The 15,149-nt window shown below is 42.8% G+C and overlaps 1 protein-coding gene across 2 annotated transcripts in view; it reads right to left on the minus strand.

Moving 5' to 3' along the window:
• The window catches only part of TANC1 (tetratricopeptide repeat, ankyrin repeat and coiled-coil containing 1), a 287,746-nt gene that overhangs the window by 76,715 nt on the left and 195,882 nt on the right, over nucleotides 1-15,149 (minus strand). The window contains exons 6-7 of one of the 2 annotated variants that reach the window (XM_011991663.1): nucleotides 6,794-6,921; nucleotides 5,509-5,695 (exon numbers count right to left, since the gene is read on the minus strand). In XM_011991663.1, the coding sequence (XP_011847053.1) occupies nucleotides 5,509-5,695; nucleotides 6,794-6,921 (315 nt within the window). Of the gene's footprint in view, nucleotides 1-5,508; nucleotides 5,696-6,793; nucleotides 6,925-15,149 lie in introns of both variants that reach the window. The other variant, XM_011991653.1, reaches the window with a different exon arrangement.

Raw genomic sequence — 15,149 nt, forward strand, 5'->3', positions numbered from 1 at the left:
GATTTACAACAAGTCAAAAAGGAAAATAAAGTACAATTAATTCATCGTTGTGTGCCTCTGCATCTGATTATCTCCCTTGGGACACAAAGTCCAGGAAATAAAAGGTCTAAAGCTACCTCTGGAATCACTTTCATTTTATAAGCCTTGCAGGAGGTAGGAGAGAGTCAAAGGAAGATAAAAGTCAGCCTGTGATAATTTTTTTTAACATCTTAAGCAACTAGGCAGAAAAATAAATATTATCAAACTCTAGCAAGCACCACCAGGATACTAACCAGGTGTCTAATATTTTACTGCAAGCTACTTCTGCAAAACTGTTTCTACAAAGGTATTTCCCTGTCTAAATGCATACCTGCCTCTCTTGCTTCAAACTGAGCAAGAAGAAAACAAATGTAAGCATGAGGAAAGCAAAGGAAAGGCAGTAGGAAGAGCCTGAATTCTGAGCACTTAATCACCCAGAAAGCCACCGAGCCAGGTGGAATGTGGTGGCTCATGCCTGCCAGCTCAGGTGCTGAGAGCCAGGCAGGTAGATGATATACCTGCTCTGTGTGGCAGACACACCCAGTTAGGGAGAGGCAGCCACGGTTCCCTCAGGGTCCCCTCCCTTCATGGAACTGTTCTAGCACCGCTTCTCCAAAGGAGGCAGATTCAGGACATTACAAAAATACTCCGGAGATTACACATTTCAACAGGTAAAGGCAGATTAAAAAGACAAATGGAGAGAGTGACTGACTTAACGGCCCCTCCCTCAGCCAGAATAAGTCCTCCCCTCTGCACATCTATCATTAATGGATAGGAAGGATTTCTTTTTATTTTGACAGGAAAGCTGGGTTTTTGTTTGTTTCTTCTCATCCAGGCTCTATCCTCTTTATTCCTAAATGCAGAAATAGCCTATTTTCTTGAAACTAATACACACACTTAAAATTTTATGATATGTACATAAAAATTAAATTTATCTCAAAGCACTTTAAAACACATTAAGTGATGCTTTGTTTGAAAATCAGATTGGTTTTCACACATTCTAATGAAAACATACTTTATATTTCTTTCTAAATTGGGATTAATACAGCTTACAGTTTCCATCTGTAACAGTAGGAAGCAAGTCATATTCAAAGGGATGTTACCAAGAAAAAATGTTTTCTCAGACAAGGAGGAAACACCTTTAAAAGCATACTTTGTAAAGTTTTTCTTTTCACAGTAAGTAACTGAAAGCTATTTTATGGTGATCAGGTACAGTTGGGTTTCACATTGAGAAAATTTTCACATTGCAAATATGAAAATCAGACACTAACTTCTAGGTAATGCCAATGATTTTAACATGTAAAGAGTAAGGAAGTTCACTTAAAAAAAAAAATCATAGGGAATTCAATTAATCCCATTCAGCTTCGACAGTCTTTCTACATGACAGAATTATTATTCTTCGAAAGACATTTATGTCAGAAGAACTTGGACCTCCTGAAAGAGGATAAAGTGGGACTTCCCTCCGGATAAGATAACACAGTTGAAACAGGGGCAGGAAGGGTTTACGAAGCCCTGGCCTCCAGAGAGGAAGACTGGAAGGGGCCCAATAAATTCTTCCACTGGTCACTAGCCTGCCCTTTCTCCTCCTAAGCAGTGGAAACAGAACACAGGCAGGGCACCTTATGGCAGTCCTGATGAAAACACATACTTTATATTTCTTTCTAAACTGGGTACCCAGGCATGTGGGAACACACGCTTCCTGTCCCTGCATCTGCTGGGCAAAAATATTGAGATTAAATATAACCAACATGATGCAAATCAGCTTAAAGAGTAAAGAAAGGTCCAGGAATTTTAAAGGATGGTTTAGCACTGTCTGAAATTTCCCTGAACTGCTCTGAATAAACCATGTGAATACTGTACGTGGAATCCTGCTTTGAGCCCACCTGCTGCCCAAAGCTTGCAAGGCCTCGGTAGCTGTATGCACTTTGTACCAGTCCACCCCCAAAGCCTCTGCCATTCCAACCCCAGTAGAGCTGACAAATATTAAACGACTTAAAATGGAAAATTAAATGGAAAACCTCTTCCTGCCTTCTCCAGGCCCTATGTAATTGGGAGCATGGGTCCTCACCAGCCTGTTTTACAAGCCACTGTTAGATCTTCCAAAGTAGGAAGCCAAAGTATCTCATCTTCATCTCCGCCCACTAGGGTCATGGTGCTCTTGAATACTTTACTCTGTGAAACACTTAACGATGCCCAAAAGCTGCCATTCCCAGGCTACACCTTATAAAAACAGGCATGTTCTTCAGATGGAAAAAGGCACACCCCTAGTCCAGCAACCATAGAACCACAACTGAGTCATAGATAATCTGCTCTGTGAAGAGGCAGTGGAACCTGCACACCCTGTATTGATTTAAGAGGAAGCTCTTCCCCTTTCTGTCCCCACCACTCCTGCTTCAAAGACCTGTGGCTACAGTCCGCCTGGAGAGGAAATTCTTGTGTCTTTCCCTTCTCCTCCCTACCACACCTCCAGCGTGTCCTTTGGCAACAGGTTCTAATTCTGCAGGTCACGGAAGAAGAGAGAACACAGGAATGTTGTCAATAGCACTGCCTCCCTATCATCCCTTCTACAGCCTTTGCAACCTTCAGGAAAACATGGTGGGAGGCATGGTCTCCAGAGCGGGGGTCTTCTGGATGAGAGGGACTTACCAGCCACTTCCTAATTCCTTTTGCTTTCACCTCCAGTTGCAAGTTTTCATGCTCAGCCGAGTTAAGGGAACATGCTGGCTTGAGCAGAGGAAAAACGCAGCTTCAACGTCATGAAATGTACTACTTTGTCATCAAGGCACAGGTTACAACACAGACACTGAAAGGTTTGACAAAGCCCACGAGGGATGGGGATCCTGCATAGCTTCTTTCTAAACTGAACGTTCCCTCACCCGATGCAACTTGACAGTGGCAACACTTCCCTTTCCTTAACTGATCATTTCCAACAGCATGCTAGGAACCTAGTAGATAGCTGGATTAATGAGACCCCTGTTTATATCTGGAGAGAAAATTAAGTAACAGAACAAGAACAAATACTCTGAAGGGGAATATTGAGACACTATGGGGAACGTATAGGAAGGTGTCTAATCAGTCAGTTACTGGGTGGGACTATATAAGTATCAAGAACCTCCTGCAGCTTAATCTTTCATTGACAACATACACAAAAAAAACCAGAGCCATTTCTTTCCTCTGCTTAGAATACCTTAAAAATTGTGGCACTGTATCTCAGTGAGAAAGAGAAATAAATGAATGGGTGGCTCTCAGTTATTAGAAGTTTGGGCCGGGCACAGTGGCTCATGCCTGTAATCACAGTACTTTGGGAAGTCAAGGTGGGAGGAATGCTTGAAGCCACAAATTTGAGACCAGCCTGGGCAACATAGTGAAATATGTTAAAAAAATTTTTAATGAGCTAAGTGTGGTGGCACATGCCTATAGTCCCAACTACTCGGGAGCCTGAGGTGGGAAGATTGTATTAGCCCAGAAGTTTGGCTGTAGTGAGCTACAATTGCACCACTGCACTCCAGCCTGGGCAACAGAGCAAAATCCTGTCTCAAGAAAAGTTTGTAACTGTCAAAGCAAAAAAAAAAAAAAAAAAAAATTCGGTTATAATCAGAGGCATGTAATGCCAATGGCCAGGACGTTCAAAAGAAAAAGTCTGTCAAAACAATAGTGCACTGGCCACATCCTTGAAGATAAATTATCTGCAGGAGATGAAATTTCAGAAGAACTGAGAATACTGTGAAGAAAGTCATCTGGTTATCTCAGAATAAATACCAAAGATGTATCTATGGTGGACAGCTCAGAAGAGATAAGAACATAAGAACAGAAGTAACAGTGGGAAAAATTAGCTGAACTAGACTAAACAGCAGCTGGGGAAGCAGGGTAAGATGAGAATGGGGAATTAGCAGAATAAGCTCACTGGAAGGCCTTCAAGCTGAGTGAAAATAATTTAAATTTGCTACACAAAACTCAGCCCATGATTTATATGAAATGTCCAGAATAAGCTACAGACACAGAAAGATTAATAGATTACTGGTTGACTAGGACTGGGGAGCTTGGGGTAGGAAAGAGTGTGCCTTCTAATGGTCACAGGGTTTCTTTTGGATAATGAAAATGTTCTAAAATCAGATAGTGGTGATAGTTGCACAACTTTTTAAATATACTAAAAACCATCCAGTGGTTCAAATGAATGAATACTATGGTATGTGAATTTCATCTTAATAAAGAATGAAGGCAAAATAAAACAAAAATCCACTAAAGATTCTGATTCAATTGAAAATTATGGCAAGAAGCTGCCTTCCTTAAGCTGAGGGGCCCCTCACGAAGCTATAGTGAGGTCTATACCAAAGAGCCCACAATCCAATCGTAAGAATCTCACTGACCTTCTGGGGCAATCCCCAAAATGCAAACTGGATGAACCTGCTGTCTGGTTTTCCAAATTACACTTGAAATAAATCACAGGTGACTAAAGAAAATAAGGAGCTCAAATGTCGTTCATTCCATCTGATTACATATTAACGTGGAAGCATTCAGTTCACAATAAAACAAACTATCCCTCAAAGACATGTGGAATGGGGACTCAGCAAAAGGGGAGTTAAATCTTTCAGAAGAGCTCCATGTGAAACTGCAGTATAATCTTGGAACAGAGGAAGGTCTGAACAATCCCCTCCAGGGGTCCCACCCATCTTTATCTGAAAGGCACCAAGCTGGAGACCTGAGTCACAAAGACACTGGAGCCCAGCTGCAGAAACATAAATGCAGTCTGTCTGAGATGGCATGTAAAAATAAAGACTCTTAAATTCCACGGATGATTCTAATATAAACCTGGGACTGAAAACTACTGGATTAATCAAAATCCTTAAATTTCTTAATTTTCTAGAGAAAGAAAGTGTGCAAAAAAGGTAAATTCAGTGTTGCTCAAGTCACCTGGCAAATTGGCCTAAGAGTCAGGACTGGAACCCATGTCTCCTGACCCCTAGGCTTCAGGACAACTACACTTATTGCATGGGTGTGGGGGCTCAGGGAGGTCATCCGTAGAAAATTCTGGCCTCAAAATGCAGTCAGATCCCATGATAAGAAACTCTAGAGAACACACGCCTGAGCTATCATCAGGAAAATAAGTGACCTTGAGATTGGGCTAAGACGACGTCTTAATATGCAGGAATTTCATTGCTCTGCTGTGTGCCCCAGTGGGACCTGATGCCCAACAAATGGAACTGAATATAGAAGAGCAAAGATTTTTGTAATTTCACAGACCAGATCTGATCTGGAATTTTTTTTTTTTAACAAATGAGCTGAGTGTTACAAAGTAAACATCAAGGAATGTAAAAGCCAATGCTTAATTCTCTCAGCTACACATGGAGTCAGTGCCGCCTGCAAAGAACAGAGCAGGCGCTGGCAGACTGTCCTTCACAGACCACGCTAAAACCCTCTGAGGAAGTGCCTGGTGAATGCTCTGGTTGACGAGCTTTGAGCCATTACATTACCGAGCAGTGTGCTTCTTACCTATAATTCCACTGTCCTTGCTTTCCAGGGTGGAACTAGGGCTGCTAATGGTCTCACAGGGACTTTTGTTGGCTGCCGTCTTGCTGACACAGCTATTCAAGGTTGAGCAGGGGCTATCGGTGCTAGGAGATGCGGTGCTGCTTGTTAGTGTGGAGCAAGGACTGATGCCTTGACTCAGAGCTGTGCACTGCAAGACGAACGGAAGGAGGAGTTAGCACGGCTTACACAGGATGCTTCGACACATGCTTTTGTTTTTGACGCTAAAACAATAAAACTAAGAACAGGAAAACGGAAGTTTTTTAAAAAAAATCTAAAGAGATGTGTGTATAGATATGGATTCACGGAGCTTTATCTATGTAAATGTATACGTGGTCTTCCAAATTTTAAGAGAGCAGTATCTTTGTTCTGTTCCCCTCCTTTGTGATTTTCTTTTTTATTAAAAGGTCAGTCTTAGCAGTAATTTAGTGAGAATGCACATTTGTAAAACAGAAATGGCAAACAGGCAGACTTCCTTTCATTTAAAGTCTGCAGAAGACAAATGGGTTATTTGACCTCTGTACAGAAAACCTGGGAAGTCTGTTTTTGTAATGTTTCACGAACACTGCAACCTGATTCAATTCCTCAAGATTTATGGGCTCTGCATTCAGGGGAAGGAGACTGGTGACCACTGCAGTCTCAATCAATGCATGACACCCTCCCTTGCAGAGCAGAGACCTTCACCAGGGGTAGAAGCTCCATCCTGCATTGCTATTCAGACACACACATCACATCTGGGAAGTGGCAGGGTGCATGCTGCTGCTCCCTTGGAGGGGAAGTGCTCTCCTGATAGATGAACCATTTGATCTCACCTTATTTTGTCTCTGCCTCATCTCCTATAAATCTTTTCCTCACCCCACTGACTCTCCAAAATCTCAACAGCTAAAAAAGCACAGGAAAGCATATACCAAAGCAACCAGATGAGAAGAATGGTGCTATAAAGGTAAAAGTACTAGCAGCATTATGAACGCATTCTTTTAGCCTCTTTAATTCACGTAGCCATTATTCTCTGGGTGGTGACTAGAAGGTTAATGTGGACATTTTCTTATGTTCTGCTTCTTTCTGCTTTTTTCCACCTCCCCACTGCAAAAACCCAGAACCAAACTGTTGAAATAAATTTCAATACACAACAGCCCAGAACTCATTTAACTGAACAATGGTTTCCCTGCTCAAGGAAAGGGAGAAGATGGTTATTGCTTCGTTCATCCTCTGAAGAGGTATGCAATGTAGTGTCTTCCTTGGGTATTACCATGGTTTCATTTTTGTCTTCAATGGTTATGTGTGTGGCACTTGGGATCCCTTCTCCCAGTAAAAATCCCAGCCTTGTCAACAGTTCTTGAGCTGCCGGCGAACAGCTCGGTTCATTATCCACCTTTGCTTCTGGAACAAAGAAAGAAAACAATGAAGATGCCCCTCTGGGGAATTTCAGTATTGCATCTGGATGAGTTCACACTACAGCTGCTTGTCTGGTGATTTTGTGTGTTTCTATAAAATGCGCACAAAGTTGGACAACGCAGCCTGTCCTCTAGCAATACATTCTAATTAAGGGACTGTGACAGGTTAAGGAAACAGTAAAACAAAAACTCCAAGTGCAAAGGGTGAATCAGAAGAGCCCAGGGTTATCTGATGGCAATTCCTAATTCCAAGTCATGTGAAAACAGGTACTTCAGACATCAGCTTGGGTAAGAAAAGGGCCTATCTTTCATGTTACCCTTACAGAGTACAGGGTATCCAATGCCCACAGGAGGCTGAAATGAAGTAAAACCCTAGTGGCATGCTGGTAGAGACCCAGGCTATTTAGGTGGTGAGGTAAAACTGCAATCCAAGCTCTCATTAAACAAGCCAGGGGAACGATGTGGAAAATTTGGTGGAAAACTTGCTGTGCACATCCCACACTAGTGAAAGTCAAAACCAGGATTTCGACTTGATGGTCAATCATAGAGAATCCACGTTGAAACAAAAATTTAAAATCACAGTGAAACTTGTCCCAAGAGACAGGACCCAGTACTACTGTTGTGCATGTAAAGATGTAGAAAAATCAAGCTATATTCCCAGAATGCTGCACAGCAATGCTGGGAAAGCCCAGCTTTTCTTGGGTTCTCCCTGAGGTTAGTCATCTGGTTTCTTGTACTTAAGTTGGATTTGATTTAAATGTTGAGCTATAGGTTAACCCTGTACCCAAAAAGCCCAAAGGCACTTAATTATGGCCAATAAATAAAATGATATTCACATCCTTCTAACACTTCTCTCACCTTCTAAAATCAGCATCTATCTATCAGGGGATGAAAAATTTACAAAGCAAGCTGCTTACAAAGTTGTAACTTAACAATAAGTGACCTATGACATAGTCACTCAACATTTTGCTCTTTTTTATTAATTGTCTAGGTAACTAGACTCATATGAACCTATTTTGCTTAGATGTGAAAATCTGCAGATAATGGGTAAAGGTCTTAGGAAAAATAAAATGAGGAAACAACGCAGTGATGCTGCCGTTGAGTTACAACAGCACCAACAAAGTTCAATGCTCACTTCGTCTTTGGTAAGGAACCACAAAAATCAAAATAAGCAGAGCTTTTGCAAAGGCCATCTGTCTTATTCTCACTCACATATCAGTTTTGCAAGTCATGCACCCAGGATGGCAGCTACAAGGGAAACTACGCTGGCAGCATCTTCAAGAAAGGAACAGCTTCCCACCCCTTGCTTACTGGTAAAAGCTCCTAATGTTTGGAGTAGGAAGAATGGTTTGCCAGCTTGGATGTTTTTCAGCTGCTCTGGAAAACTGCAGGGGTAAGGAAACCAAGGCTTGACTCTTCTGGGTTAAAAGAGCCCTGATGCTTCTGGACCATGTGAGCCAAACATGAAGGTGGCAGTGGCCCCAACCCAACATAGGGAAAAGCAGCCACTCCAGGGCGGGTCGCCCACATACCAGAGCCGCTCTACAGGAGGTCCCTTCCTACCTCAAAGCACATTTTGATTCTCAAGCTAGCCGGGCATTTGGGGAAGGAGGGCGGCAACCAAACCAGATCAGCACACAGAGGCACACCCAAGGGGTGGGGCCCTCAGAACAGGATGGCACCGCCCTCCCTCCACCTCTGCCCCGGGCCCAGGCAGGGCAGCTACTTTATCTCAGGTGGCAGCTGGGCTGGAGGGAGGGAACAGGACGCAGATGGAAAGGGGAAGAAGTGGGTGAGGGGGCAGATCTCTGCAGTTTCTCCACTCCACACCCTGCTTCCCTTTCGAAACAATCTCCACACTGCTCCCGATTGTGATTATGCCCCAGAACGTCTAGTTTCTGGTTCAACCTGAAACACTCTGTGGAGAGAGAGCCAGAAACGACTCCCGTTTGGCAGCTGCCGTGGAGGCAGAGACAGCAGCTGCAGGAACTTGGCTCCACAGAATTCACCTCGACAACAAACAGGGCCACGCCTGCAGCTCACTCGGGACTGGCAGGAGGACCCTGATCCTGTGTAGGTCCTATGTGCAGCAGGGGTACCGCAACACCCCAGCACATTCGCCACTGCCTCCACAATGTGTCTGCAGACAGATACTCCAGGTTCTCAAGTGTTTCATTTTTTTTTAATCCAGAAACAACTCACCATCCAACCCACTTCAGATAAGCTGGGGAACAGTGGCGATTCCAGCTTTAATGGTTGAGTTGAAAAGGGACACCCAGGCTGGGCATGGTGGCTCACACCTGTAATCCCAGCACTTCGGGAGGCCGAGGCGGGTGGATCACCTGAGGTCAGAAGTTTGAGAGCAGCCTGGCCAACATGGTTGAAACCCTGTCTCTACTAAAAATACAAAAATTAGCCGGGCGTAGTGGCAGACGCCTGTAATCCCAGCTACTCGGGAGGCTGAGGCAGGAGAATCACTTGAATCTGGGAGGCAGAGGTTGCAGTGAGCCAAGATTGTGCCACTGCACTCCAGCCTCGGCAACAGAGCAAGACTCTGTCTCAAAAAAAAAAAAAAAAGGAAAAGGGACACCCAAATTCATGATTAACTATTCTCTTAACTGTACAACCTGGACTTTGCTGCTACCCAAGTTCTAAACCCTTACCCGGGGTTGGGATGAATGGACAAACGTTATTTACTTATATGTATATCCACTAAGGCACTGAAATTGTATTTTTCCAAAGGCTTCCCACCTGTCTTTTCATATTATTGCCTTCTAAAATGTCATCCCAGTGATCATCCCCTTAAAAGGTCCTTTTCAGTCTGAATTCCTTAATCTACATGAAGCTGTCTGAATCTCTCCCTTCCCTAATGCACAGAGCCCTCTCTCACTGAACTTCTCACTCTGGCAGAAGGACCTCCTGGGAGAAGTGTCACTGCACCATCTTGGGAGAGATGAGTTGCTTAGGAACTCACATGGATACCCTGTGAAATGGAAATACATGTCTACTTGCATAGCCGTTCACTAAATACTGAGATCTGAACAGCCAGATGGTTTTAAGCTAGTTACTACAAAAGCACCTCCAAGTCAAATTCAAATGGACCACTCTAAATAGCAAGTCTATTTTCATTTATGCAGTTAATATTAAATCACTAATCAATAATGGGTGTACATTACCCAATACCAGTGGGATGAGGGCTAGAGAGAAGACTTCACTTTGCATTTCACAGATTTAAATATCTGACGACTGTATGACGGCTATATTTGGAGATGAGAGAATGATTGGCCTCGCGTGCCCTAGGAATCCATTAGGCAAGTGGAGAACGATATTCCTCCCAGCAGCACATTCATGGAACCCTCAGTATTACACAGCATGAAAGGCTGACTGCGTGGAGAAAGGTAAAGGGAAGTTCTTGAATCACTTCTGGCTGCCTCTATTCAGCTACTCACCCCCTGGTCATCATATTTGGGGGCACAAATGCTAAGGAGCAGTCTACAAACTGACCAGCTCCCCGAATACTGCCATCATAACTTTAAACCATCAGTGCCCTCTACAGTCATCCTCTTACCTCCTGCCACTGTCTGGGAAGCCAGGGTGTTCTCAGTGCTAACCACCGTCCAGACCCCTTTGGGTACTGAACCTCTCGCAACTGTACTTTCTTAGTGAGAGAAGTGGCCATGCCCACTTCCTACAGGTTGCGAGGCTCAAAACCACTGTGTGTGAGAAACAGGTTATAAACCACAAGAAGATCTAGAATTGATCATTATCTCTACCATCTTTAACACCAAGAGCCCACACTTCCTTGTGATTATTTTCTGGTTTCACAAGTTCATATCTATTTTCAAGTGTGCCTGTATGTCTTACATAACTTTCTGTTCATAATTTTTCTGCCTCAAATAGGTTTTTGTAAACTCACTATTCCAGGACAACAAACCCCCTCCTGTTTCTGCTTACCAAATCAAACCATCCCCATTTGGCCTGCACTTTACTGCTTTCATTTTCCATTCCAATCACTCTCTCTTGTTTAAAGCCAGTGGGGAAGTGCAGGTCCCTAGCGATGACCAAATACATTCCATAGAGAAGAGTCTCCTCTACTCTCGTCCTCCTCAGACTCTAAAGAACACTGAGTACTGAAGACATTCATCAGTTCACTGTCGTGCGACCTATCACCATGTGACCTTGAACAGCTGACTTAATACCAAGTGTCCAAGATAGCACTTGTGAATCAAGTCTGCTCAATGAGACAGGCCCTTGGTTTGACATTAATCCTCTGCCTCTATCTATCCATCATCTGCTTCTCGTTTAACCTCTTGCCTTCCATGACTCCTACTTACAAGTATTTTCCCTGTTTCTGTCTGCTCCTTCTCAGCCATTACCATTCCTTCCCTCCTTAGATTTCCAAAAACCGTATTTAAAAAGGAACATTGGCTGGATGCGGTGGCTCACGCCTGTAATCCCAGCACTTTGGGAGGCCGAGGCAGATGGATCACCTGAGTGATCAGGTGTTCGAGTGGATCAGGAGTTCAAGACCAGCCTGGCCAACATGGTGAAACCCTGTCTCTACTAAAAATACAAAAAACCTAACTGGGCGTGGTAGCACATGCCTGTAATCCCAGCTACTCGGGAGGTTGAGGCAGGAGACTCACCTGAACCTGCTTCAGAGGTCACAGTGAGCCAAGATTGTGCCACTGCACTCCAGTCTGAGTGACAGAACAAGACTCCGTCTCAAAAAAATAAAAATAAAAAGGAACATCCATCCATGGACCTGCTCTGTTTCTGTCATTAATTTGTTGTTTCTAGTCTGCAATACTGAAACAGTTATCATGCAGGTTACCTTCAAAATTTTCATGTCATCCACCCCATATTGAAATTATTTGCAAACTTACTATTTCTCCATTCAAAATACCTCCTGAATTAGCCTTTTCTTCTTCAGTCATCCATCACTCAACTCAGTCTTCATCTTCGTAAGTCTAGAGGACTATCAGAGTTTGAATCAATTTTCTCATCTCTATTTTTATTTTCTCCCTCTCTTTTCCTTCCTCTAAAGCCAGTAGGTTCTTAAGCTTTTTGGTCTCAGAATTCACTCATAAGAACTGAGGACTGCAGGCTTATGAGGGTTTTGTCTATTGATATTTCTCATGTTAGATATTAAAACTAAGAATTTTTAAACTATGTTAGTTCATTTTCAGGTTATAAAACTTCATGTTAACAATATTTTAATTAAAAAACTAATTTTAAACTTATGGGTAAATAGGTAAAAAGTTGTACTTTTGATTTGAAAGATCAGTTAAAAAGAATAGCATTGTTTTTACAATTTTACAAACTTTAATGTCCAATTAAATAGAGGACAGCTGGATTTGCATAACTGCTTCTGCATTCAATCTGTGGGGATCAGTTCTTTTGGTCTTGCAAGCATGCGAAGAACTGCAGCCTCAGACAGATATGTAACTGGGAAAGAGAGGAGTCTTTTCAGTTAATTGTGGATATTCTTCTCTGACACCTAGCCAAAACTTGACAATTAGCAATTTCCCCCCTTTTTTTTTGAGACGGGATCTCGCTATGTTGCCCAGGCTGGTTATGAACTCCTGGGGCTCAAGCAATCCTCCTGCCTCAGCTTCCCCAAGTGCTGAGATCACAGGCGTGAGCTACTGTGCCCGGCTAACAAACAACAATTTCTTAAAAGTCAGTTCCACTGTTGACTTAATCTGCATCAATGAATTTTTTTGTACTGTTATAGTAAGATCCAATGGTCTGTTTTATACTTTAAATGGATCTTTTACCCATGCAAGACTGTGTAATATTATGCATTGGGTCATTTGGAAAATCATGGTTTTGCAGATTTTGCAAATGTTGACAAATTTTATCACATAATATCAAAACATCACATTACCAGAGATCTCAATTGAAAAGTCTCAGGAAACCATCAAGCTCAATGTGACAGATGTAAAATTCCCCAAAAAACTAATTTTCATTTGAAATGTCAAGTTTTATCATTGGCAACTAATCCTGCCAGGGTTTTTTTTTTTTTTTTTTTGTGGTGGGGACAGAGTCTTGCTCTGTGGCCCAGGCTTGAGTGCAGTGGCACAATCTTGGCTCACAGCAACCTCCAACTCCTGGGTTCAAGCAATTCTCCTGCCTTAGCTGGGATTACAGGCGCCCACCACCATGCCCAGTTAGTTTTGTATTTTTAGTAGAGACAGGGTTTTACCATGTTGGCCAGGCTGGTCTCCAACTCCTGACCTCATGTGATCTGCCCGCCTCAGCCTCCCAAAGTGTGGGATTACAGGTGTGAGCCACTGCGCCCGGCCTCTTTTTTTTTTTTAATTGAAGTGCCAAGCTAATTTCATTCCTTTTGAAGAAAAGGTGTGCCAAATACCTACTTCAGAATAACCATGGTTTGTCAGTCATTCTTTCAAATAAAAGCAATATTCCATTTTAAAAATAGCGAGTTCAGTTTGCAATTCAATCATACAAGTGCTCTGCCTCGAGACAACCATCAGACTTGAGAGCATGCAGAAGGGCTTTATGCAGACTTCCCACTTCATCACACAGAATATTAAAAAGATGGGTCTCCAAGGGTCAAGATTTAATAACATTACTTTTAGTGCTTTGTCAAGGACATTCTTCAGTGAATTATTATTTGTGATGCCAGCACGTGGCAGTGAAGAACACCAGTACTACTAGTGTAGCCAGTGCCTTGACATATACTAAGGTATCAGAAGTTTTACTGACAATTGCTTTGCAGCATCAGTGCAAATGTCAACAAAGGGAAATGTAAATAACTTCTCAATATTATTACAAAAGGGTTTTGTATTATTATAAAAAGAGTTTTGACAACACAAACCCCTGAAAGTGTCTTGGGGACACCTAGAAGTCCACAGCCTACACTATCAGAACCTCTGAATTAAGTCTACAATTGTGTTAAATAAAAACCACAGCTGCACACATCTCTCATCCTAGTAACTGATCTCCCATCTTTATCTGTTTAATTTCTTGGGGGTAAAAGAGGGCTCTCTATCCTCACCAATTCCATTTCCTTATCACATAACTATAACTTCAACCAACAGACTTTCACAAGTCTCCTGAAACAGCCCTGATAAGCACATTAATTTTTCTTTTCCCTTTTTTGTAGTACACCTTCTCTTTTGATTTTCCTGTAGATCTATGGCCTTGCAAGCACTCTGTCCTGCAAGGGAGAAAGTGGCAATTGTTGTAAGAGACACACGGAGGGAAACATCCATGATTACCAGAATACTGTGGTCTTATGTTGTCTTTTCCTGTCCCTCTTGCTGGTGCTCCTTGCACCTTAGTCCCAGCTCACAAATGAAATGCCAGTTTCTCAGCCCTCTTTTGTCAATGACCTGTTTCCCTAGTGTAACTTGCCTAGTCTCATAGCATTACCTCCAAGCAAATGGCTGATCAGTTTATATCCCAAGCTTTCTTGAGACCCAGTATGATTTTCCAACTGGTGGCTGGACACTTGCCAAGATGTTCCACCACACTTCGAAGTCTACACGCCTGAAACTGAACTCAAACCAAAACAGACAGCCCCTCGTCCTTCAGTGGTCTCAAAGGCATGGAGTTGTTGTCTCTGTCTCTTCCAGTTCCCAGGTCCTTGCAATTCCTCCTGAATCTTCCATTCACCACCTCTTCTTCACTGAACCTGATCTAATTTGAGACTTTATTGTCTCACTTAACTACTAAAACAATTTTTTAATCATTCTTAACCTTAGTCTCTTTCCAGTCCCACTCCATCCTACTCTGTTGCCATGTACCATAGTCTGTGTCTGTGTCTCATGAATGGGATTAGTGTCCTCATAAATGAGGGAGCTTGTTTGTCCCTTCCACTACATGAGGTTACAGCAAAAAGATGGCTGGCTGTCTATGAAACAGTAAGTAGGCCTTTGCCAGACCCCAAATCTGCAGAGTACCTTGATCTTGGACTTTCCATCCTGCACAAATCTAAGAAATAAATTACTGTTGTTTATAAACCACTCAGTTTACGGTATTTATAGCAAAAACTAAGCAGCCTGAACTACGACAACAGGTAAATCTTAAGGCATAGCTCCAATTAAGTCTTTCCATGCTCAGAATCTCCACTGCTGGCCAAGCACAGTGGTTCACACCTGTAATCCTGGCACTTTGGGAGGCCGAGGTGGGTGGGTCACCTGAGGTCAGGAGTTTGAGACCAGTCTGGCCAACATGGCAAAA

This window comes from Mandrillus leucophaeus, unplaced genomic scaffold, assembly GCF_000951045.1.
Source record: "Mandrillus leucophaeus isolate KB7577 unplaced genomic scaffold, Mleu.le_1.0 Scaffold110, whole genome shotgun sequence".
Classification (NCBI taxonomy): Eukaryota; Metazoa; Chordata; class Mammalia; order Primates; family Cercopithecidae; genus Mandrillus; species Mandrillus leucophaeus.